At 42.1% G+C, this 20526-nt stretch overlaps 1 protein-coding gene across 12 annotated transcripts in view; it reads right to left on the bottom strand.

The window, feature by feature from the left end:
• Window positions 1-20526, bottom strand: part of SGCD (sarcoglycan delta) — a 607498-nt gene that overhangs the window by 207573 nt on the left and 379399 nt on the right. For 9 of the 12 annotated variants that reach the window (XM_056517166.1, XM_056517168.1, XM_056517167.1 and 6 more), the window contains one exon: window positions 6669-6854. In XM_056517166.1, coding sequence (XP_056373141.1) covers window positions 6669-6854 — 186 coding nt within the window. Of the gene's footprint in view, window positions 1-6668; window positions 6855-19035; window positions 19376-20526 lie in introns of those variants that run through there. The other 3 variants (XM_056517173.1, XM_056517172.1, XM_056517171.1) reach the window with 2 other exon arrangements.

The raw sequence follows: 20526 nt of genomic DNA, 5'->3' as shown, positions 1-20526 counted from the left end.
AAGGTCAATATAAAATGTGGCCAAAAATAACTTCACCATTAGGCATAGACAATGGCCTAGTTGAAGATTTTATCTGCTTAAGTCTAACCTAAGCCCTAGTATTTCTCTGGTATCAACGTGAAGGACCAGGAGTAACAATAAATCAATGACTGGTTGGATTAGGGTCATTTAGGTTGAACCTTTCGAGATATTTCTCATCTAATGAAAACAAGTAATTTGGGGACAGGATCACCAGAGGGACTGGTTACATTCTCCTTATCTACAACTCCATTTGGAAGTGTATACTCACTCTATATGACTTCTGTATGGGGTTCTTTACTGTGTCTGGCATCCAGCCGAAAAGGACATATGGGAGGAGCCCAAGGAGGAGATGGTGATGGGTTGACAGCTGGTAACTAAGGACAAATTCCTCCAAAGTGTCCTTTCCACTATAATGCCAGGCAAACCTCCAAACTTTGTTTCTGTGGGCACTATAGTGGGAATGCTACATTTTATGAGCATGTATTGCAGTAAAACATTATGTGTTATCCTCTAATAAAGTTATAATCCAAATCTCCCTCCTCTGGGTCACAAACGTGATGCCATTTTCTTCCATTTCCAAGTCCAATGGCTGTTAGTAATGAAGATCATTACTGCGTTACTCTTAATGCTAAAAACAAGTGTTGTTGTCTTTCCTCTTCTCTTTAAAGAGAAACAAATGTTTTTAAAGCATCTGGTGCCAGAAAGTCCACAGATTTGTAAAATATTTCTATTAAAAAATCTTAATCCTTTCAATAATTATCAGCTGCTGAAGTTGAGTTGTTGTTTTCTGTCTGGCAACAGTGCTCTCTGCTGACATCTCTGCTTGTCTCTGGAACTGCACAGAGTAGAAAAGGTTTGCTATGGGGATTTGCTTCTAAATTGGGGAAGTTCCCGAGACAGGTGTCATCAGAGAGCACTAAGAAAGAAAAGAACAAGTCAACTTCAGCAGCTCATAAGTACTGAAAGGATTAAGATTTTTTTTAATAGAAGTAATTTACAAATCTGTTTAACTTTCTGGAGCCAGTTGATATATAAAAAAACATTTTTTTTCCTGGCTAATCCCGTTAAAGGGGTACTCCACCCCTAGACATCTTATCCCCTATCCAAAGGATAGGATATAAGATGTCTGACCGCGGGGGTCCCGCTGCTGGTGACCCCCACAATATAGAATGCAGAACCCACCTGTATCTGCTTCTGGCTAGAGGTTCAGGCTCTCGACCATGGGAACGGAAGATCATGACGTCACGACTCTGTCCCCGTGTGACGTCACGCCCCGACCCCTCAATGCAAGTCTATGGGAGGGAGCGTGACAACTGTCACGCCCCCTCCCAACTGTCACGCCCCTTGAATTGAGGCGGCGGAGCCGTGACGTCACAATGCTTCGGCCCCGTGATCGACAGTAATCAGACCCGGAGCTCCGGGGACTGATTTTAACGGGGTGAGGAGTGCAAGATCACAGGGGTCCCCAGCGGCGGGACCCCCGTGATCAGGCATCTTATCCCCTATCCTTTGGATAGGGGATAAGATGTCTAAGCGCCAGAGTACCCCTTAAAGCCTTCCAGTACTTATCAGCTGCTATATGCTCCAGAGGAAGTTGTCTAACCAAAGTGCTCTTTGCTTCCACCTCTGTCTGTGTCAGGAACTGTCTGGAGCAGGAGAGGTTTGCTATTGGGGTTTGCGTTTACTCTGGACAGTTCCTGACATGGACAGAGGTGGCAGCAGAGAGCACTGTGGTCAGACTGGAAACGCTACATGACTTTCTCCAGTACATACTGGAGCTGATAAGTACTGGAAGGCTTAAGATTTTTATATATATGAAATAATTTACAAATCTGTATAACTTTCTGGCACCAGTTGTTTTGAAAACATTTTCTTTCAAACAGAGTTCCCCTTTAAAGCAGCTCATTTATAGTACATTACTCAGCGGGGTCGGCCATGAAGTAAAAGGTTTGACGTCAGTGGGTGCAGAGCATTTAACATTTAATAAAAGGAGTGGTACAAGAATTTGAAAAGCAAACAGCGCCACACCTGGTAAGGCATTGTTTGGGAAGAAAGCAGCCATGTTTTCTATCCTTGTGCATCTCCTGTGTTTTATTGTTCACCTAACTTTCTGCAAACCCCAGTGTGTTATTGTTCACTCTAACAGTATACAATTGTAAATAACTGCTTGGAGGAACACAAAAGAATTTACCGGGTACAAAATACAATAAAATGCAACTTTGTCAAGTCGATTATTCTCTAGTATCATATAATCATTGCCTTTAACCTACTTCTTAGTATTAAAGCTCCTCTGCACCAAAATAATAAGGCGCGTGTTCAGGAAAGATCCTGTTCTCCTAATTTACTCCATGCGTCATTATTCAGAACGAGAGATTGTGATCCAGAGCTTCTCTTTCTGCTGAAAGAGGCAACAGGGATTTGTAGCCCTAGTCGGCCATTTTGGAGGCTACGATGTACTGTGTTTGGTCATCTCACATTGGCATGCATATATACAAAAGTCAATGCTCTCGCCCTCTCTCCCTCTTTCATTCTTAATGCTGTCAACTTATGAAATTTAGGTACACAGTAGGTACAAGGACTGTTCTTTTGTAGCTACTTAAAGGGGACATCTCACAATCTCAGCCCTCAGGAATGTTTGGAGGCCCTACAGACAATGAATAAAGTGCTGGACGCACATGCGTGGTGCGGTCCATTCCTTTCAGGGGACATGATCGGTGTGGGCTCCAGTGGTTGGACTCCCAAAGATCAGCTAGTTATCCTCTATCCTATACAGTAGATGGGGATAATTTATCAAGACCAAAATTGCTCATGTTTGTCTTTTTAAAGGTTGTGCAGCAAAAGACACAGTCCGTGTAGGGTGTCAAAGAGTATAATAAAGCAACTTACTAATATAATGTCATCAGCCATAATGCATAGATCTTCCATATGAGCTAAATTGTCTGGCTTGTAGCTGTGACTTCTACTCACACCCTTCTGTCTGCTTAGAACGTGACCAGTCATGTGAAAGGGGGAGCTGGTATTACTGCTCGTTAGATTTATGACTCATTAGATTAGACAACAGAGAGCCTGTTCTGATGGAAACTGCTATGATTGAGAAAGGCTTTCTGCTGCCTTATCTAATAAGTAGTAATAAGAGCTCCCCTTTTACATCAATGGTCTTGTCCCGAGGGGAGTGAGGATGGAGCAGACTGCATTCAGAGAGTATAAAGTGATGTCACAGCTACAAGCCAGACAGCTCAGCTCATATGAAATACATGTGCACTATGGCTAATAACATTATATTTATAAGTTGCTTTATTATACTTTTTGACGCCATATAAAGGTTGTTCCTTTCACCGGAAAACCCCTTTAATGTGAAAATCTGTTGTGTCTAGTGCAGACAATAATAACTCCCCATCCCCCTTTATGATTGGGTGTCTATACATATTAGATTACAATATGTGAAATTAAATGACAAATAATCAATTTAGCAGAAATTTGTGGTGTGAAATTTTAGGTCAACAGTTGGACAAAAGATTTTTCATTCATGAAAGATCGTTCATTAACAAACAGACTTTCAGGTGTCCGTTTGTTTCAAGAAAAATCATTCATCCTACATATATTTGACACTGATTATTAATGGCCAGTTTAAAGGGGTACTCTGCCCCTAGACATCTTATCCCCTATCCAAAGTATGGGGGATAAGATGTCTGGTCGTGGGGGTCCCGCAGCTGGGACCCCTACGATCTCTGTGCAGCACCTGACATTCATTTAGAACGCTGGGTGCCGGCGGCGAGGGTCATGGTGTCACTGCCACACCCCCTCGTGATGTCACACCACACCACCTCAATGCAAGTCTATGGGAGAGCGCGTGGGAGTGACATCACAAACCCCCGACACCCGCTCCAAGCGTTCGGAACAAAATGTTTCGGACGCTGGGGCAACGGAGTACCCCTTAAAATAACTGTAGTGACCAATACGGGCAAAAATTTACAGTGTCTGCAAAAAGATTGTGGATCAAAGGATCATTCATTCTGTGGCTGTTCAACCATCAACCTACTTCTATCTAATGAGAATAACCCTATTTTAAGGGGCTTTCCTGGGGGAAAAATGCTTGTTAAATGCCTTCCTGAGCACTGAAAAATAAAAAAAAAACCTGCATACTCACCTTCTCCATGCCCTTACCACTGTCAAGTCTTCTGTTCCCCACTGCAGCCCTCGTCTTCCTCCTTTTGATGATGTGTCGTGCCCACTCATCCAATCACTGAGCTGAGCCACAGTTCTTGCCCACATAATGCATCATAAGTATAAAGAAAAGGACCACAGCATGGACCAGAAGACCTGACAGTAACAGTTGGGGAGCAGTTGAGGTAAGTATCCAGAGTTATTCATATTCATATTAGTACACAGGAAGGCATATTTTTGTTCGACTAACATGATCCCTTCATACACAAAAAGCTGGACTCAGTTTGTGCTTGTGCAAAGGAAGAGAGCAGGGGTAAGCCTGACACCTCTGTTAGTGGCTTATCTCCCTGAGAACAAAAAGATCGGGCATTTGAAATCCGACATGCCCAATCTTTATCTTCCCTAACTTCATCTGTAGGGGGAGAGTCGAGATTCCCCTATTCACTTTTTTTTTTTAAATCAACTGGTGCCAAAAAGTTAAACTGATTTGTAAATTATTTCAAAATATAAAAATCTTAATCCTTCCAGTACTTATTAGCGGCTGTATACTATTGAGGAAATTCTTTTCTTTTTGCATTTCTTTTTTGTCACAACCCCAGTGCTCTCTGCTGACACCTCTGTCCATTTTAGGAACTGTCCAGAGAAGCATATGTTTGCTATGGGGATTTTCTCCTGCACTGGACAGTTCCTGACTTGGACAGAGGTGTCAGCAGAGAGCACTGTGGTCAGACAGAAAAGAAATCCCAAAAGAAAATAATTTCTTCTGTAGTATACAGCCGCTAATAAGTACTGGAAGGATTACGATTTTTTAATAGAAGTAATTTACAAATCTGTTTAACTTTCTGGCATCGGTTTTCCGCCAGAGTACCCCTTTAATTGAGGTATGAATGCACACCTGACAGCCCACATGTACCCTCATAGCTGACAGTACAAACATCTCTCAGATCACATGGTAAGACATAAGATTTTAGTTTCCACAGTGAACTCTGAGAGAAATATGACAATAAAATGCTACCATATAAGTCCATGTGCTAAGGAAGAGAACAAACAGCAAACCACATCTCGTAGATTTTCTATTCATTCCAATGGAGGTCACAGTCTAAAAAATACTAGTACACCCAAAGGCACAACTAAATGGATATACACTGGCATCTACATGGGTGGTCTGCAACCTGTGACTCTGGATTACAACTACCATCCAGCCGCAGCTATAAGTGAATGCTAGGAGTTGTAGTTTCACAGCGGCCGCAGAACCACAGGTGAGAGACAGGCTATTGCATTTTGTATATTAAAGGGGTATTCCAGGGAAAAACTTTTTTTTATATAACAACTGGCTCCAGAAAGTTAAACAGATTTGTAAATTACTTCTATTAAAAAATCTTAATCCTTTCAGTACTTATGAGCTTCTGAAGTTGAGTTGTTCTTTTCTGTTTAAGTGCTCTCTGATGTCTCGGGAACCGCCCAGTTTAGAAGAGGTTTGCTATGGGAATTTGCTTCTAAACTGGGCGGTTCCCGAGACACGTGTCATCAGAGAGGACTTAGACAGAAAAGAACAACACAACTTCAGAAGCTCATAAGTACTTAAAGGATTAAGATTTTTTTTTATAGAAGTAATTTACAAATCTGTTTAACTTTCTGGAGCCAGTTGATATATATATATATATATATATATATATATATATATATATAAGTTTTTTTCCTGGATAACCCCTTTAACTGATGCCAGAAAGTTAAACAGATTAGTAAATTACTTCTATAAAAAAAAACTCTTAACCCTTCCAGTACTTATCAGCTGCTATATGCCCCACAGGAAGTTCTTTTCTATTTGAATTTCCTTTCTGTCTGACCCCAGTGCTCTCTGCTGACACCTCTGTCCATTTTAGGAACTATGGGGATATGCTCCCACTCTGGACAATTCCTAAAATGGACAGAGGTGTCAGCAGAGAGCACTGGGGTGAGACAGAAAGGAAATTAAAAAAGAAAAGAACTTCCTGTGGAACATACAGCAGCTGATAAGTACTGGAAGGGTTAAGATTTTTTTTTTAATAGAAGGAATTTACAAATCTGTTTAACTTTCTGGCATCAGCTGATTAAAAAAAAATATTTTTTTTTCCAGTGGAGTACCCCTTTTAAATATTCTCCGTTTTCTCCTATTAACTGTTTAGGTAACTGCGCGCTAACCCTGACCAGGCTTCCTGCTGTACGCCAAATTTGTAACTACGCCTCCCTATGCTCCGGCTCAGCTCCCCTGCCGCTTCTATGGCACAATTACGCTCCAGGTGGGAATCCGGCTCTAAGATAAAGTTCTATGTGAAGTGAATGTAGTCCGTGGCCTGCCGTAACCTCCATATTGTTCTCCCCTCAGCTCCCGCAGAGCGATAATCCCGTTCCTGCTGCTTTTTTTTTTTTTTCTTTCCACGCCATAAGGAAGCTCCCCTCTGTTCCCATTCCGTCTAGATAGTCTGGTTGCCATGGTTACTTACGATAGTAAAGTTCATGACTTTGAGGATCCAGATGGTCATGGCGAGGTTCACCAGGATGAGTATCATGAGAAGCAGGACGAAGAAATACAGGCACCGCTTCCTCCAGCCGTATATGCCCACCTTGTAGATGTGGGGTCCTTCGGCGCTGGAGAGCGTACTCCTGTGAGCATACTGTTCCTGAGGCATCTGTAATACACAATACACATGGTAACGTTACACGGGGAATTTTCCATTCTGCGTCCCTGCTCGTACCAGAATGCATTGCAAACGCCGTACAAAGGAGGACTGCTCGCAGACGAATATACCGTAGCAGCAGTATCCTATTCTATAGTGTTTTCCAAACAGTGCATCTCCAGCTGTTGCAAAACTACAACTCCCAGCATGCCTGGACAGCCTTCGGCTGTCCGGGCATGCTGGGAGTTGTAGTTTTGCAACAGCTGGAGACACACTGGGGGGGGGGCATAGTTAAAGTTTCCTTCTTCTGCTTTGAAAATATGAGTTTATTTTCGTGCCACTTTTGGTTGTTTACATACCATTCTCTTTTGTTTCTTTTTGGCGCCAAAATTGGCACCAAATTGTAAATCCCAAAGAAATTCTGGCGAAAGCATCGCACGTAATATTCCATGATTACTAGTGGGCAGACAAGCGCTAACTGTGTGGATGAAGCATGTCTATAAGTTAAGGGGGTTATCCAGGAATTTTTATATATATATATATATATATATATATATATATATATATATATAAATAAATATATATATATATATATATATATATATATATATATATATCTCAACTGGCTCAAGAAAGTTAAACAGATTTGTAAATTACTTCTATTAAAAAAAATGTTAATCCTTTCAGTACTTATGAGCTGCTGAAGTTGAGTTGTTCTTTTCTGTCTAAGTGCTTACTGATGACACGTGTCTCGGGAACTGTCCAGAGACGAAGCAAATCCCCATAGCAAACCTCTTCTACTCTGTGCAGTTCCCGAGACAAGCAGAGATGTCAGCAGAGAGCACTGTTGCCAGACAGAAAACAACTACTGAACTTCAGCAGCTTATAATTATTGGAAGGATTAAGATTTTCTTAATAGAAGTCATTTACAAATCTGTTTAACTTTCTGGAGCCAGTTGATATGTAAAAAAAAGATTTTTCCTGGAATACCCCTTTAAATGTGAGTGCAGGTGCAGTGACTGTGAAAAAAAAGAAATTACATACATATATATATATATATATATATATATATATATATATATATATACACATATATGCTATTTACTTTTTTTTATTTTTATTATCATTAACCAATAATTAATATTTATAGTTCAATAATTGATTAAATAACTCTACCCCCCCCCCCCCCCCCCCAAAATAAATAAATAAATTAAAAAAATGTGTGATTTCTATGCTAGCAAAGAGCTGGGGAGAATTTTTTTTAATGTACAATGCACCCTATAAAAATATCATGAAACATACACAACATCAGAACATGACATTTACATAACCACGCCCACTTTCTCAAAACTGTCGTGACTAGTGTAAACCCTGGATTATTCTCATGTAAAACACTTCATATTTTCTGGAAACTTTTTGATGACAAAATTGTCGGTGCGAACCGCGGAATATTTGACGCAAAGAGTTTGGAATATGTTGCCCCCACTGTTTGGAAAACACTGATGTAATGGGTTCCCGGCTGGTTATAGGCAACCATAGAAATATACAACCAAAATACATTGGCATAGCTGTGGAGCAGTGTTCTCTTTCATACATTCCACTTTTAATGATGAACATACATAGCAGAGCTGTCTTTGTCATATGTCTGCATTTTCATGACTCTGTGACTTCATATAATAGAAAAGGTCTGACTGCAGTCCTATGTAAAGCCACAGTTCACATACGTACATTGCCACCTTTGGAGACGGAAAGGCCCAGGAGAAGCTGACTCCAACCTCGGACCGTGTATAGGTTAATGGTGCCCTGGCGTCACTAAGTGATAAGGCACTGTATTTCCTAGCACCCCCATGGTTTCCACACTCCCATAACAGTTATCTATACCTCCATAACAATGCCAGCAACAGCAACGACATTACAGAGCAAACCTCAGTGTACCGTATATACTCGAGTATAAGCCGACCCGAATATAAGTTGAGGCCCCTAATTTCACCCCAAAAACCCAGGAAAAGTTATTGACTCGACTATAAGCCTAGGGTGGGAAATGCATCATCCCCCCAATGTCATCATCCAGACCCCCGTCATTAACACTCTCATCATCATCACCCTGTCATCATCCCCCCTTCATCATCACCACCTGTCATCATCCCCCCCCCTTCATCATTACCCTGTCATCATCCCCCCTTCATCATCCCCTTCATCATCACCGCCTGTCATCATCCCCCTGTCATCATCCCCCTGTCATTATCCCACACCCCCCTTCATCATCACCGCCTGTCATCATCCCCCTGTCATCATCCCACACCCTCCCTTCATCATCACCGCCTGTCATCATCCCCCTGTCATCATCCCACCCCCCCCCCTTCATCATCACCACCTGTCAATGTCTGAACAGTGGTCTTCAACCTGCGGACCTCCAGATGTTTCAGAAATACAACTCCCAGCATTCCCGGACAGCCATCGGCTGTCAAGGCATGCTGGGAGTTGTAGTTTTGAAACATCTGGAGGTCCGCAGGTTGAAGACCACTGCGGCCTTCGTCATCATCCCCTTTAGTTTTGTACTCACCTCCGCTCGGCGGGAAAGAAGGGTGAGCTGGTCCGGGCCATCTGTGCTGCAGGGACCGTTCGGTGGGGAGGGATAGTTATTCCGGGCTGTCCATCTTCACCGGGGGGGGGGGGGCCTCTTCTCCGCGCTTCGGCCCCGGAATAGTGACATTGCCTTGACGACGACGCACAGGGACGTTCATGCGCAACGTGCCTGTGCGTCGTCGTCAAGGCAACGTCACTATTCCAGGCCCGAAGCCCGGAGAAGAGGCCCCCCGGTGAAGATGGACAGCCCCACGACTATCCCTCCGCACTATCTGCAGCACAGATGGCCCGGACCTGCTCACTCTTTCTTCCCGCCGAGCGTGGTGAGTACAAAACTAAAGGGGTTGGCGGGGGGGGGTTGTCTGGATGATGACGAAGGCTGCAGTGGTCTTCAACCTGCGGACCTCCAGATGTCTCAAAACTACATCTCCGGGCATGCTGGGAGTCGTAGTTTTGAAACATCTGGAGGTCCGCAGGTTGAAGACCACTGAAGGTGGAGAGTTCACTCGAGTATAAGCCAAGGGGAGTGTTTTCAGCACGAAATATCGTGCTGAAAAACTCGGCTTATACTCGAGTATATACGGTACTTATAAAACTAACATCCTCAGTACCCTATAACAGTTCAACGTACAGTATCTCCATAACAGTGTCAGTAACATTACAGAACCAACCTCTGTGTACTCATAACATAACCAATCTCAATACCCCTATAACAGGTCTACTCACAATACCCACCAGTGCCAGTCAAGGTGCCCTATAACAGTGCCAACCACTGGGCCCAGTTACAAAGCCAACCTTTGTATATCCATAACGTTACCAATCTCAGCACCCAGTAAGAGTTCCATTCCCAATATTTCCATAAAATTGACAGTAACAGTACCCCCGCTGCAGAGCCATCTTCAGTGTACCCATAACACTACCAATCTTAACACGTCTGTAACAGTTCCACTTACAATACCCACATAACAGTGTCAGTAACATGCCCCCGATACAGAGCTAATCTCAGTATTCCCATAACACTACAAATCTCAATACCCTCATAACAGTTCAAATCACAATGCCCCCATAATGTCATTAACGGTACCCACCAGTGCTAGCCTAGACCTCTATACTAGTGGCAGTCACAGTGCCCCCCCATAATAGAGCCAACCTCATTGTATGCATATCAGCATCAATCTTAATATGTCCTTGCAGTTTCACTTACCATATCCCCATAATAGTACTAGCAACAGTACCCACCAGTGCCAGCCTAGAGTCCTATACCTGTGTCAGCCACAGTTCCCCCATTACAGAGTCCTGCTCAGCCAGCCACAGTTCCCCCATTACAGAGTCCTGCTCAGCCAGCCACAGTGTCCCCATTACGGAGTCCTGCTCAGCCAGCCACAGTGCCCCCATTAAAGAGTCCTGCTCAGCCAGCCACAGTGCCCCATTACAGAGTCTTGCTCAGCCAGCCAAAGTGCCCCCATTATGGAGTCCTGCTCAGCCAGCCACAGTGCCCCCATTACGGAGTCCTGCTCAGCCAGCCACAGTGCCCCCATTACAGAGTCCTGCTCAGCCAGCCACAGTGGACCTATTACATAGTCCTGCTCAGCCAGACACAGTGCCCCCATTACAGAGTCCTGCTCAGCCAGCCACAGTGCCCCCATTATAGAGCAGACCTCAGTGTATGCATATCACTACCAATCTCAAAGTGCCCATATTGTAGCAATAAATAGAGGGTGCCTGTAACTGCACTAATCTTAATACCTTAATAAGGCTCTGTTCAGCGTTGGATTTGATTTATGCGGCAACCCTCTTTACGTGGTGCGGAAATTCCGTACGGATATCTGTCTACATTGTGGAAAGAAATTTACTATGTAAGCAAGTAGCATGTCACTCATTTTAGACAAAAATGTGAGGGATTATTGTCATCCAATGGGGCTGCCGCCATAATATCCTAAGCGCTCCAGTGCTGCACAACAGGACCAGCTAAAGTGCCCCCACTACAGAGCCCGCATCATGGCATTCATAACAATTACCCCGTAACTGTGCAGGTCACAATGCTCCCTAACAGTGTCCTATTGTACTTAATATGGGAAACTGGTTGTTCAATCTTAACAAAACACATCTGTGCCACTGGGCGCCTAATATTCGGAGCTGTCTGACTGGGGGCACAAATGTATGTGTAAGACTAAAAGATTTTGACATCAAGGACAACTTTTATCTTGGTAGCGCTGTTGAAATTTTAAGCCACATTTCACTCCGGACAAACCACATGTAAGCACAGGTCAGCCTTCGAAATTAGCTATTTTCAGGCTTTTCTTGCGTGTCCATGGAAACTGTCTGCCCGATGCATTTTTTTGGAATTTCTGTAAATCGTTCTATGTTTCCTGTAATTAAGACAGATTGGGTTTCCTGCTACTATCTGATCACCATGCGAAGACAGAATCGGCTAGCAAGGAGCACACAAGTAGCCTCGGCTATATTTCATGTATCTTGTGCCCCATGGAGACTCTTTTTGGAGTTGTCGGAGGTATACGTCAGAAAGGTCTCCTGTTTATCGCTTATGAAATTCTACAATGTATAGAAATATACCGGCATAAAATGGAAATTGGTATCCATTGACTCCAGTTCTGAAAAGTGTGTATTATGTAGGATACGTTTAGTGCAGTGAAAGTTTGCTTTCCTATAAAGTAATAGAAGGAATACAAGTTTGACCTTTGTGTTGAGAGCTTTTCACAGCATTTACACCAAACACAGGGATTTGACACATAAAAACAACAGGATACGCTCCGTAGTTGTAATACCAATGGTAATACTAAATGTGAACTGCATTTACCATGGATGGTTGTACTGCGATCCAAGTACAACAATGGGCTAGCGTGTACAGAAATGCGGGTCTTTGCAGCCACTCCACACCAGCAAACAGCATATTAATAACGATTCCTCCTCCAAACACACGGCGGGATGAATCAGGCGCTGAGACCAAAATAAGTGGAGGGAATTTTATTACCCACAATGCAGCGCGTTTCGCAGAGAATCCGCTTCCTCAGGCATGCCTGAGGAAGCAGATTCTCCGCGAAATGCATTGCATTGCCTGAGGAAGCGGATTCTCCGTTAAATGCGTTACATTGTGGGTAATAAAATTGCCTCCCCTTATCCTGGTCTCAGTGCCTCATTCATCCCGCCTTGTGTTTGGAGGAGGAATCGTTATTCACCATACACACTAGACATGTGTTGTGTAAACTTTCTGATTCTGACAGTGGCTTACCCCCCCCGCCCCTCACTTCCCCACAAGAACACAAGAATGCCCTACTGAGATGAGTTTACATGTATAAAGAGAGAGATAGCTGTCGGTCCAAAGAGTTGTCAAAAGGAGTGATCAGTAGGGATTCTGAGATGCCCATCAATCGCCCAATTGAAGGGGCAGGAGCTCCTTAAAGGGCAGGAAGAAGAGTGTAGGGTTTCATAGAAAGCTTACGAGGCTTTCTGTAAAATTGTACACTGCACATTTGGCGTCACGAGGAGAGCCAGGCAAAATCAAAGGGGCACAACGCTCAGCTGGGTGCTTCTGCACCTTCAATTGAGCAGCTGAACATTTCTAGGAAAATTTGTTCCCAATGATTGCCCCATGTGGTAAGCCAACAAATGTTCCCCAAAATTCATTATTTATTGGCAACACATTCCCGTGTGTAAACTGGGGACATGATAATGGAAGTGAATGGCCATATGAACAATCAAGTGATCGATCGTGATGCCATTTGCTCTTGACCAATGGCCTGTGCAAAGTCTTCTTTTAACCAACGCCAAACAGCTGGCTACCTAATCAACTGGAACTCACAATAGGCAATATTCTGCTCTTCTAAAAGGGACTTTATTCTACAGCGCTGTAAAAAAGCAGTACTGTAGATTAAAGGGGCTTTCTTATGAAGACAACCCCTGTCCATACACCCTATCAGGTCATATACATTCATGGCCGTAAATGTTGGCACCCCTGAAATTTTTCAAGAAAATGAAGTATTTCACACAGAAAAGGATTGCAGTAACACATGTTTTGCTATACACATTTTTATTCCCTTTGTGTGTATTGGAACTAAACCAAAAAAAGGAGGAAAAAAAGCAAACTGGACATAATGTCACCAAACTCCAAAAATGGTCTGGACAAAATTATTGGCACCCTTTCAAAATTGTGGAAAAATAAGATTGTTTCAAGCATGTGATTCTCCTTTAAACTCACCTGGGGCCAGTAACAGGTGTTGGCAATATAAAAATCACACCTGAAAGCAGATAAAAAGGAGAGAAGTTCACTTAGTCTTTGCATTGTGTGTCTGTGTGTGCCACACTAAGCATGGACAACAGAAAGCAGAGAAGAGAACTGTCTGAGGACTTGAGAACCAAAATTGTGGAAAAATATCAACAATCTGAAGGTTACAAGTCCATCTCCAGAGATCTAGATTTGCCTTTGTCCACACTGCGCAACATTATCAAGAAGTTTGCAACCCATGGCACTGTAGCTAATCTCCCTGGGCATGGACGTAAGAGAAAAATTGATGAAAGGTGTCAACGCAGGATAGTCCGGATGGTGGATAAGCAGCCCCAAACAAGTTCCAAAGATATTGAAGCTGTCCTGCAGGCTCTGGGAGCATCAGTGTCAGTGCGAACTATCTGTCGACATTTAAATGAAATGAAATGCTATGGCAGGAGACCCAGGAGGACCCCACTGCTGACACAGAGACATAAGAAAGCAAGACTACATTTTGCCAAAATAAACTTGAGTTAGCCAAAATCCTTCTGGGAAAACGTCTTGTGGACAGATGAGACCAAGATAGAGCTTTTTGGTAAAGCACATCATTCTACTGTTTACCGAAAATACAGAATGAGGCCTACAAAGAAAAGAACACAGTACCTACAGTGAAATATGGGGGAGGGTCAATTATGTTTTGAGGTTGTTTTGCTGCCTCTGGCACTGGGTGCCTTGAATGTGTACAAGACATCATGAAATCTGAAGATTACCAACGGATTTTGGGTCGCACTGTACAGCCCAGTGTCAGAAAGCTGGGTTTGTGTCTGAGATCTTGCGTCTTCCAGCAGGACAATGACCCCAAACATACGTCAAAAAGCACCCAGAAATGGATGGCAACAAAGCCCTGGAGAGTTCTGAAGTGGCAGCAATGAGTCCAGCTCTAAATCCCATTGAACACCTGTGGAGAGATCTTAAAATTGCTGTTGGGAAAAGGCGCCTTCCAATAAGAGAGACCTGGAGCAGGAAGGAAGAGTGGTCCAACATGCCGGCTGAGAGGTGTAAGAAGCTTATTGATGGTTATAGAAAGCGATTGATTTCAGTTATTTTTTCCAAAGGGTGTGCAGCCAAATATTAAGTTAAGGGTGCCAATAATTTTGTCCAGCCCATTTTTGGAGTTTGATGACATTATGTCCAATTTGCTTTTTTTCCCTCCCTTTTTTGGTTTAGTTCCAATACACACAAAGGGAATAAAAGTGTGTATAGCAAAACATGTGTTACTGCAATCCTTTTCTGTGAGAAATACTTCATTTTCTAGAAAAATTTCAAGGGTGCCAACATTGACTGTAGATGGTCCCCACTAGGGGTCCCCCAGAGAGTCCCTCAGATTAGAATAGTCACAATATAATATTACATTAACCCCACCTGTTTGCTATAAGACCCCCTAGCGACTAATATACTTTTACTACTGTATCCACATACTATATAATTCCTAAAGCGTTTATATAATACTCAAGTAACATCATATCCTGTTCTATGGAAAACCCCATTTAATTATATGTTGTTTTTTGTTTTTAAGGCACAACGACGGCTGTAAAAGGGTAGTCAGAAATGGGTTAAAATCAATGCAAATATCCCCAGTGAAGGGTGTCACATTGATCAATGTACAGTAACTCAGTGCACTGTAGTGCTAGGGTACACAAATTCCAAATATGACCTTGAACATAAGAACATGACGCCCTATGACATTTAAAACCACGCGTCACATCGGGGAACATCTATTATTAATACGGCCAGATCCTGACTGTACGGTGCGCTGCTTTCTGGCTAATAAACAATTAAGTACCATCTTAATGTTTCATGGCGGGTCTTATAGTGTACAGAGTGAAATTCAGAAATTTTGATTTCTTAAATTCCATCTCCTGATGTCATGACAACACGTTGTAGTTTTATGCAACTTAATAATGCAGAATACAACAGCAGAACTGACTGCAACCCACAGTCAACAAGAGAAGAGGGTATAAATAAAATACTTCATTGTATTAATAAATAAAGTGGATACGGACCAGCCAGCAATGCGAAGGCGTACCCAGGAGGGCGACTGTAAATGTACGCTGCAGCAATGTAAGCCCAGATTATTTCCATGAATCCTGTTTCCAGCTAGTTGCTCAAACTTATCTCGTGTGACTGCCCAAGGGTGCATTATTAAAGTGGCAAGATATTTTATTCAGAAATCACATTGCATTTTTATGGTTGACTGCTCCTCCAATGAAAAAACATAACATCCTAAAGATGGAATCACACATTGCATTCTATTTAACGCCAAATGCAGAAGTGGATCCAGCCAGAAGGAGAATATAAGTCCTTCCCTCATATTTCCCATTACTAGGAGGATCCATTCTTAGTTCTGGCTCGAAAGACTGCATCAAAAACTGTCACCAATGAATAGAGATAACTGGCTGAACCGTGGGGTCCTGATCACTGGGACCCCCATTGATAAAATGGAGGTCCCTTGTTTCTTAAGCAAATGGATTGGCCTAGCACACGCTCAACTACTGCTTCTACTAGCTGATCAGTGGCGGTCCACCTGCTGGACATTCTCCGATCATGAAATGGAAAGTCCCCTGAATGGATAGAGCAACAGCCCACATACTCCACCAAGTTCACTGCTCTGCAATGTTTCGTTATAATTGTGAGCTTGAAGACCAGGAGAGCTGGTTGAAATGTTGTTCTATAACACTCATGCTTCTCTAATGGAATAAATCACCGTTTAGATTTTTTCACGGATACCTGTGTGCTGCGGATATTTTTTTCTATTTTGCATATGGACCCTTGACCAAGGTCTGGTCGCTGCGTGCACCGCTGGATAATATTTAACCTGGAATGGATGTGCTGTTTTCCTTCATCATTTATCTACCTATCTATCTCATATCTATCTATCTCATATCTATCTATCTATCTATCTATCGCATATCTATCTATCTATCTATCTAGCAACAGAAGAATGCAGCAGCACACTGCCAGAACAAGGATATAGGTGAAACATGGAGAGCTATACAGCTATGGTGTAATAGATGCAAATGTGAAACTATGAAATAGTGAGGCACTTAGCTCGCAAATTTGTCTCCGCCGGCGGTCAAATAGCTTGGACCGTCCCACCGCGATAAGGTGGCCTCATTGGGACGGACCCTACACTGTGAATATGCCTCTGTGTGAACAGTTCAGTAAGCATGGCAGGGTCTGGAACATCCAAGACACCTTATATACACACCTGATAGAGGTGGGTGGGGTGCAAGGCCAACATGGAGGTAGCCACTCCAAGCTATTTGACCGCCGGCGGAGACAAATTTGCGAGCTAAGTGCCTCACTATCTCATAGTTTCACATTTGCATCTATTACACCATAGCTGTATAGCTCTCCATGTTTTAACTGCATATTCATGTTTCACCTATATCCTTGTGCTGGCAGTGTGCTGCTGCATTCTTCTGTTGCTGTATATCTAGCCTAGTAGCGTGCACCTGTAGGCCAGGTCCATATAATAGTTTGGTATCAACTAAAGTGCTGGCCGACTTATTATTTGTCTGTATCTATCTATCTATCTATCTATCTATCTATCTCATATCTATCTATCTATCTATCTCATACCTATCTATCTATCTCATATCTATCTATCATCTCATATCTATCTATCATCTATCTCATATCTATCTATCTATCTATCTATCTCATATCTATCTATCTATCTCATATCTATCCATCTCTCTCATATCTATCTATCTATCTATCTATATCATATCTATCTATCTATCTCATATCTATCCATCTCTCTCTCATATCTATCTCACATCTATCTATCTCATATCTATCTATCTCATATTTATCTCTCTTTCATATCTATCTCTCTCTCATGTCTATCTATCTCACATCTATCTATCTCATATTTATCTATCTATCTCATATCTATCTATCTCACATCTATCTCATATCTATCTATCTCATATCTATATATCTATCCAGACAAAGAATAAGTCAGCCAGCACTTTAGTTGATACCAAACTATTATATGGACCTGGCCTGCAGGTGCACGCTACTAGGCTAGATATACAGCAACAGAAGAATGCAGCAGCACACTGCCAGCACAAGGATATAGGTGAAACATGAATATGCAGTTAAAACATGGAGAGCTATACAGCTATGGTGTAATAGATGCCGGTGGGACGGTCCAAGCTATTTGACCGCGGGCGGAGACAAATTTGCGAGCTAAGTGCCTCACTATTTCATAGTTTCACATTTGCATCTATTACACCATAGCTGTATAGCTCTCCATGTTTTATCTGCATGTTCATGTTTCACCTATATCCTTGTGCTGGCAGTGTGCTGCTGCATTCTTCTGTTGCTATATATCTATCTATCTTTAATCTATCTGTCTATCTATCTCATATCTATCTATCTCACATCTATCTCATATCTATCTATCTATCTCATATTTATCTATCTCATATTTATATATCTATATATCTCATATATATATATTTCATATCTATCTATCTCATATCTATCTCATATCTATCTATCTCATATCTATCTATCTATCTCACATCTATCTATCTCACATCTATCTATCTCATATCTATATATCTATCTCATATCTATCTATTTCATATCTATCTGTCTATCTATCTCATATCTATCTCATATCTATCTCTCTCATATCTATCTATCTCATATCTATCTATCTATCTCACATCTATCTATCTATCTCACATCTATCTATCTAATCTATCTCATATTTACTCATATCTATCTATCTATCTCATATCTATCTATCTATCATGTATCTTGCTAAGGAGAAAATCATAGAGTAACCCCTCTCACTATGTTTTTGGATAGTTTTCCGTGCTCTTTTACAGAAAACATACAAACTCTGTTCAGATATGACCTAGGCTGCATTGAGACTTAGGGCCCTGATGCTGCAAGACCACATTACTAGTCTCTGAGCCAATATAAATGAACAGAGGATCTGGAGCAGTAAGCAGAATCATGGATCCCATGGTATTACTGACTAAGCTATGTGCTGAATGATGATGTCTGCTCTGTGGCCGTCATCATTCATAGTCACTGCTCTTTTATACCCATACACAGCGGTTTCTAGTCCCTGAAACCTTTCGATTGCAAGTTCCAGTTAAAATTTTTGTTTTTTAACAGAGACACATACAGTATTTTGCAAAAGAACGCACCCCCCCTCCCCCCCCCCCCCACACACAGACATAAAAACTGCAGAATATCTAAACCAATAAGCATTAGTTAGCAATACAGAATGAAAACAATACCTGGTAAAATGCAGTTAGGAACTTGGCGAAAGGCTATGAGCTCAATGTAATAACTTACGTTTATGCGACAATTTCCGAAGTTATTACAGTAAGTTCTAAAGTGACGGGAAATGGGGTTTTGGGTCTAAAGATTGGATCTGGAAGGTATGGTTAGGTTCCTGGGCGCTGGCTCCATGTTACCTCACGTGACGTCGCCGTCCTTATTTCGAGTTGTCGTACACAAGCGTCGTCACTAGGGTCACCACCTTTCTTGCAAAAAAATACCGGCCATGCTAATTTGCATAATTAATTATATATGCGTGACATCACAGGATACACGTATGCTTTGGAAATTTTGTCCTATTCTGACCCCTATAACTTTTCATTTCTCCTTATACGGGACTGTATAAGGGATGATTTTTTGCGCTCCGATCTGTAGTTTTTAAAGGTTACATTTTTGTTTCGATGTTCATTTTTATCACTTTTTTTTAGTTAAATTCGGGAGTTGCAGTTAAGTTACTAACTACAACTCCCAGCACGCCCTGGTACAGCCTGTGGCTGTACAACTCCCAGCATGTTGGATTAAATAGTATAGATATAGTATAGGTCAGTGTTTCCCAAACAGAGGTGCCTCCAGCTGTTGCAAAACTACAACTCCCAGCATGCTGGATTATATAATATAGATATAGGTCAGTGTTTCCCAAACGGGTGCCTCCAGCTGTTGCAAAACTACAACTCACAGCATGTTGGATTATATAGTATAGATATAGTATAGGTCAGTGTTTCCCAACCAGGGGTGCCTCCAGCTGTTGCAAGACTACAACTCCCAACATGTTGGATTATATAGTATAGATATAGTATAGGTCAGTGTTTCCCAACCAGGGGTGCCTCCAGCTGTTGCAAGACTACAACTCCCAACATGTTGGATTATATAGTATAGATATAGTATAGGTCTGTGTTTCCCAACCAGGGGTGCCTCCAGCTGTTGCAAAACTACAACTCCCAGCATGTTGGATTATATAGTATAGATATAGTATAGGTCAGTGTTTCCCAACCAGGGGTGCCTCCAGCTGTTGCAAAACTACAACTCCCAGCATGCTGGATTATATAATATAGATATAGGTCAGTGTTTCCCAAACAGGGGTGCCTCCAGCTGTTGCAAAACTATAACTCCCAGCATGTTGGATTATATAGTATAGATATAGTATAGGTCAGTGTTTCCCAACTAGGGGTGCCTCCAGCTGTTGCAAAACTACAACTCCCAACATGTTGGATTATATAGTATAGATATAGTATAGGTCAGTGTTTCCCAACCAGGGGTGCCTCCAGCTGTTGCAAAACTACAACTCCCAACATGTTGGATTATATAGTATAGATATAGTATAGGTCAGTGTTTCCCAACTAGGGGTGCCTCCAGCTGTTGCAAAACTACAACTCCCAACATGTTGGATTATATAGTATAGATATAGTATAGGTCAGTGTTTCCCAACCAGGGGTGCCTCCAGCTGTTGCAAAACTACAACTCCCAACATGTTGGATTATATAGTATAGATATAGTATAGGTCAGTGT

Source organism: Hyla sarda, chromosome 4, assembly GCF_029499605.1.
Source record: "Hyla sarda isolate aHylSar1 chromosome 4, aHylSar1.hap1, whole genome shotgun sequence".
Taxonomy (NCBI): domain Eukaryota; kingdom Metazoa; phylum Chordata; class Amphibia; order Anura; family Hylidae; genus Hyla; species Hyla sarda.
Note: the sequence above shows the minus strand (reverse complement) of the source record. Positions and strands in the feature narration are given on the sequence as shown.